Consider the following 4,827-nt stretch of genomic DNA (forward strand, 5'->3'; position numbering starts at 1 on the left):
AACATTTTAAATTCACAGAGCAACACACAAGATTTCAAACAGCAAATGGAACTGTCCATTTGTGGGAGTCAGGTGGCTGAGCGGTGAGGGAGTTGGGCTAGTAATCTGAAGGTTGCCAGTTCGATTCCCAGCCGTGCCAAATGACGTTGGGTCCTTGGGCAAGTCACTTCACTCTACTTGCCTTGGGGGAATGTCCTTGTACTTACTGTAAGTCGCTCTGGATAAGAGCGTCTGCTAAATGACTAAATGTAAATGTCCACCCAAAGGAGCTGCTGTCGTGGTAACGGGACATCGAAAAACAGATGTTTGGGATATGAGTGTTCAGCAAAATGAGCAGCCTTGATTGCCTGAACATGGTCAGAGATTAGCTCTTCCTTGTTCAATGCAAATGTGATCAATCCCAGACCTGTTTGCGGGAGGAGGGGAGAGGAAGGGAGGCTGCACACTGGCGCTGCCCAGTGGGATACAACCCAGGCAAACACACGCCGTGTAGGCTGCTCCTGGGCGCCATGTTTACCTAAACCTGTTTGTCCAGCTGGTACACACGGGTGTGGAACACCGCAAGAGACGAGATGGCTGTTAATTAAAAGCGTGATTTTGTCCCTTTTTTCCTCTTAGATCAACAAAATTATACATTACTGTCAACATGCAAACATAAATGCTGGGATTCCAATGTACATGTTTGCTAACCTGACCAGCCCTGATTGAAGCTCTGTGGGGGTTTGCTCACTGAGATTATATCACAGGAGAATGCAGCCTGAACAGGAAAATAGCTGGACTTTCCTGCATATGATTTGCCTTAAGCTTCTATATTGCATCAAATAGTTGGACACGCCAACACACAATTGAAATGATGTTAATTAAAAGTACAAAACAAATCAGTGCATTTTCTCTGGAAAAGAACCCTAATCTTATAAAACAACTTGTATTTTTAAAACGAGAGTGCCTCAAGCACATTTTCTTATTAATTATTGTTGGTATATAACTTATCGACATGGATCTGGACCTGGATGTAGGGTAGCAAGATACCAGTTCTTAAACAGGAGAGTGATTGCAATGAGTGGATTGCAAATCCCATGCTTGAATGCAGGTGCATGCAAAATGAACATGTGAATTAAAGACAGTTTAGTCTAGTTCAAAAACAATTTGCTTCCAAGTATAAATTCTCCATTAATTATATGTATATGTAAATAGGAAAGTGCAAAATCAATCGTTCAAAGTTTTCTGGGGAGCAACCACAGAAATGTAAATGAATCCCATATTCGTTCTCATGTCTTGCAAAACATGACAACAAAAAACTTTGCAACGAAGTGTTCAATCGTGTTTTCAACGAATCTTTATTATAAAGACACGAATGTACATTTGAAATCTCAATGGAATACTGACATTGCGTGTCTAATTCACATTTCTTCGTAAAGAACAATAGCAAAATATTTGACCTTATAAACAAGTGCTGCAATTAAACTTCCAAAATACAACACTACAGTCCGGACAACGAGTTATGAACAATATCCAAGTTGAATTCAACATAAATTGGAATATCAGCAAAATGAAGAAGAAAAAAACGATAGCAGCGTCATGATTTATTAATGTCAAGTCTGATATGGGTGAATCACAATTGTGATTCTTTCACTTGACGTTTTAGGACAAATTGTGATGCTCTACTAATTGAGGGTCAATAAGAGTATTTAAGCAAAATCCAAAACACGCAGTTCCTGCTCCAACGCAGAATAAGGGGAGGGAGTAAGGCCTACATGAGTTGAGCTCAATAGTGGCTCATTGTTTCAAAAATATTCCTTGTTGCCCTAACTGTGGGTATCTGATTCAAATTTACCAGTACGGTTGTTCTAGCTATAGATGATTTATTTCTAAAAGGCAAAATAAAACACAAGGCCAAATGGACATGTCATGTTATCTGATTTCTTACATGTTAACTTAAAAGGGTCCTGGTAATTGTCTCTACATAACTTCTCAACGTTCGGAAGAGAATGCTCTTCAAAAGAATACAACAAAAACAAGAACACTTCTTTGAAAAGGAAAAAAAAGAACAAGTCACAAGACTTGGAATCGCCAGGAGGCCTGGTCTTTGTAGTCCAAGCAGTCTGAGGCATTGAAGTTGAGTTTCCACGAGGAGGCCGCCGCGGCCGCCGCTGTTTGTTCTTTGTAATCCAGACAGTCTGAGGAGTTGAAGGCCAGGCTTGGCGCACTGTAGGCCTGGTGGTGGTGGGGGTGATGGTGGTGGTGCCCTGAGGTCTGGCCTATGTGGTGATGCGGGTGGCCAGACATGGAGGAGCCCGTCATGGGACTGAGCTGGTGCGGGTGGTGGGGGTGGTGGTGAGAGTGCATGGGGGCCAGGTAGGAGCTGCATTCCACCCCTCCGAAGTAGGAGCCTGAGGCTGCGGCCGGGTAGCCCTGACCGTAGGCCGCCGCCGTCTGGCTGTAGGACACCGGGTAGGAGGTGGTTCCTCCACCGGCCGATACGGACCTCTGCATGCAGGAGGCGCTGGTGGGGGGAGTGGGATCAGGCACCGGGGGAGGTGCAGGGGCCGGGGAGATGGGAGCGGGGCTCCAGATGGAAGACACAGGGGCAGTGACGGAGGTAGAAGCGCTCAGGCCTTGGCCTCCGTGGCCCGACGTGTTGGAGCCGGACGAGGCCGAGGAAGAGGAGGAGGAAGAAGAGCCGGTGCTGGACACAGCCGGAGGTGTGAACTGGCCACTGCTCTCTGACCCCGTGCTCTCCCTTGCCGGAGATGACTTCTTCTTCGCTGGTCGAACCTTGGCGCTGTTCCCGCTCTGCTGCTGCTGGCGGCACTTGGCTCTTCGGTTTTTAAACCACACCTGAGGGACAAAGGCATAGAGGTCACCTTCAGAACATTTCATGTGAGACAGGTCAATGTTACAATCCAGATTTATATTAACATGTAACCTATTTGAAGTTTAACATGCAGGAGAACGAATGGACCTTTTGGTTTTTAAATTACAGTAAAATGCCACGCATTTGGCCAGCACAGAGGTAAAAAGAATCAGTAAATAATCAAAAGAGAATTCTCTATTTGAATTCAGGAGTTTTACATTCCAAGGTCATGACAGTAAATTGTAGTGATGACCTCATTGACAGCCTCTACCTGGGCTGGGTGCCTACTGTCCTGTCTACTGTGTACATTTCTCAGCTAAATCGCTGAAACTGTAGAGGGAACGGCCATAATTGCCAAATAAGCCCGGGATAGGGGCGCTAAAGCTGGTTACATAAAGGCTCTCACGCCAGTTTCAAAAGAGGATTCAAAAGTTCAAAGGATTGTCCTTTTAAGTGATTACTTTTGTAAATTATTTTCTAAATAATAAGTTATAAGTTAAATTATCATAGACCTCGAGTCCATGAATAGAACTAACTAATGGCATAACGAAATAACTTTTCACATTATGTGATGTTTTGTTCTTAAATAGAGTGCTTTTTAAAAAGGCCAACATAAATTTCACTACAAACCTGTACTCTAGACTCTGGCAGATTTATTTTCAACGCAACCTCTTCTCTCATGAATATGTCCGGATAGCGCGTCTTTGCAAAAAGGGACTCCAAAATGTCCAACTGAGTACGCGTAAAAGTTGTTCTTTCTCTCCGCTGTTTCCTGGGATTACCTGCAAAGGAACACACTGTCAATTAAAAGTTCTCAAAGCATTTCGGTCCTACCACATCTCACGAATAAATATAGTAGGCTAATAATTGTCAACTGACGATCCTAACTAAATGCTTTATAAATTATTGGTTTAGTGATATTTCAGAAATGGACAGTTATTGTTAAGTCTTCAAAGAATATGTATTTTTCTTTGTGTAGACTTACGCACACCTACGGAGAGGAGTACACCAATACCAGGCTGTGGGCCTAGTTCAACAGACTATGTGTATTTCCCTTACTCCTTGCTTACCTGGATAACCCACGGATGGATGCAGAAGGTCCATAGTCGCTCCACTGAGCCCCAGTCCGTTCATGCCGTACGGGGCTTGTTTGAGGTATGACATCATGCTAGAAACGGACACGGGGAAACCAACGTCAGCGCGAAAAAAATCGATTTCCCCGATGTTGCAGTCCGTCGAAAGGTCCCTGTGTGGAGAGGCATGATGAGTATAGGCCATAAAATCACTTGTTGAACTGAGATACAGTGCAGCCTTAAAATGTTAACCAGGGCAAATCTAGTGACCTAACTAGATAAAAGTTTTTCGAAATGCGTTAGGAGTAAATGTAATGTTTAATAAGATCAAAGGACTTGATTTTTCTTACATCTGGAGTATCAACAAGCAAAAGGAAAATTCTGGCCAACTTTTTTTTTAAACAAACTTGACACGAGTAGGCGGCAAAACATTAAACTGATAATTATTTGGAAATAATAAATATAAAGTAAGCACGCCACATAAGGGTGCATGGCAAACAAAATGACATGTAGCCAATTGTGTGGCACGTTAATCGCAATTTCTCTTAATTAATCGAAAATTGATTCTTTGTACAAAGAAATCGGTTGGTTACCAAAATCCCAAACAAAGTATGACATGACGCGTTAACATGGCTAAACGATATCCAATTATAAACTGGGGTTGCAGTCATCCATCACGACGGTAAATAAATAATTACGGGTGAAATCTGTCGCTAGTCGTGAGTTAATGCCATTTGACACGACTTATTGTGGCCAACTTAGAAACCCTTGTTTTGATGATGGCATTTAGCTTTTAAAACAAAAAGCCTACATTAGGCATCATGTATTAATTATTGGACAATTAATTGCTTGGCTCAATAGGAATTGCCCCAAATGAGTAACATTTTAAGGGAAGGTTTC

General features: G+C 42.9%; 1 protein-coding gene across 2 annotated transcripts; it reads right to left on the reverse strand.

The window, feature by feature from the left end:
• Positions 1-2,052: 2,052 nt before the first annotated feature.
• Positions 2,053-4,021, reverse strand: LOC136965292 (homeobox protein OTX1 B-like). Of its 2 annotated transcripts, XM_067259386.1 has the most exons (4): positions 3,925-4,021; positions 3,485-3,636; positions 2,688-2,838; positions 2,053-2,615 (listed from the first exon to the last, which is right to left on the reverse strand). In XM_067259386.1, exons 1-4 carry the CDS (start codon positions 4,019-4,021, stop codon positions 2,053-2,055), a joined length of 963 nt encoding a protein of 320 aa, XP_067115487.1. The 2 variants fall into 2 exon arrangements, with proteins under 2 accessions (XP_067115487.1, XP_067115486.1); XM_067259385.1 differs by having other exon boundaries at positions 2,053-2,838.
• Between the last annotated feature and the right edge of the window lie 806 nt (positions 4,022-4,827).

Source organism: Osmerus mordax, chromosome 21 (assembly GCF_038355195.1).
Source record: "Osmerus mordax isolate fOsmMor3 chromosome 21, fOsmMor3.pri, whole genome shotgun sequence".
NCBI lineage: Eukaryota > Metazoa > Chordata > Actinopteri > Osmeriformes > Osmeridae > Osmerus > Osmerus mordax.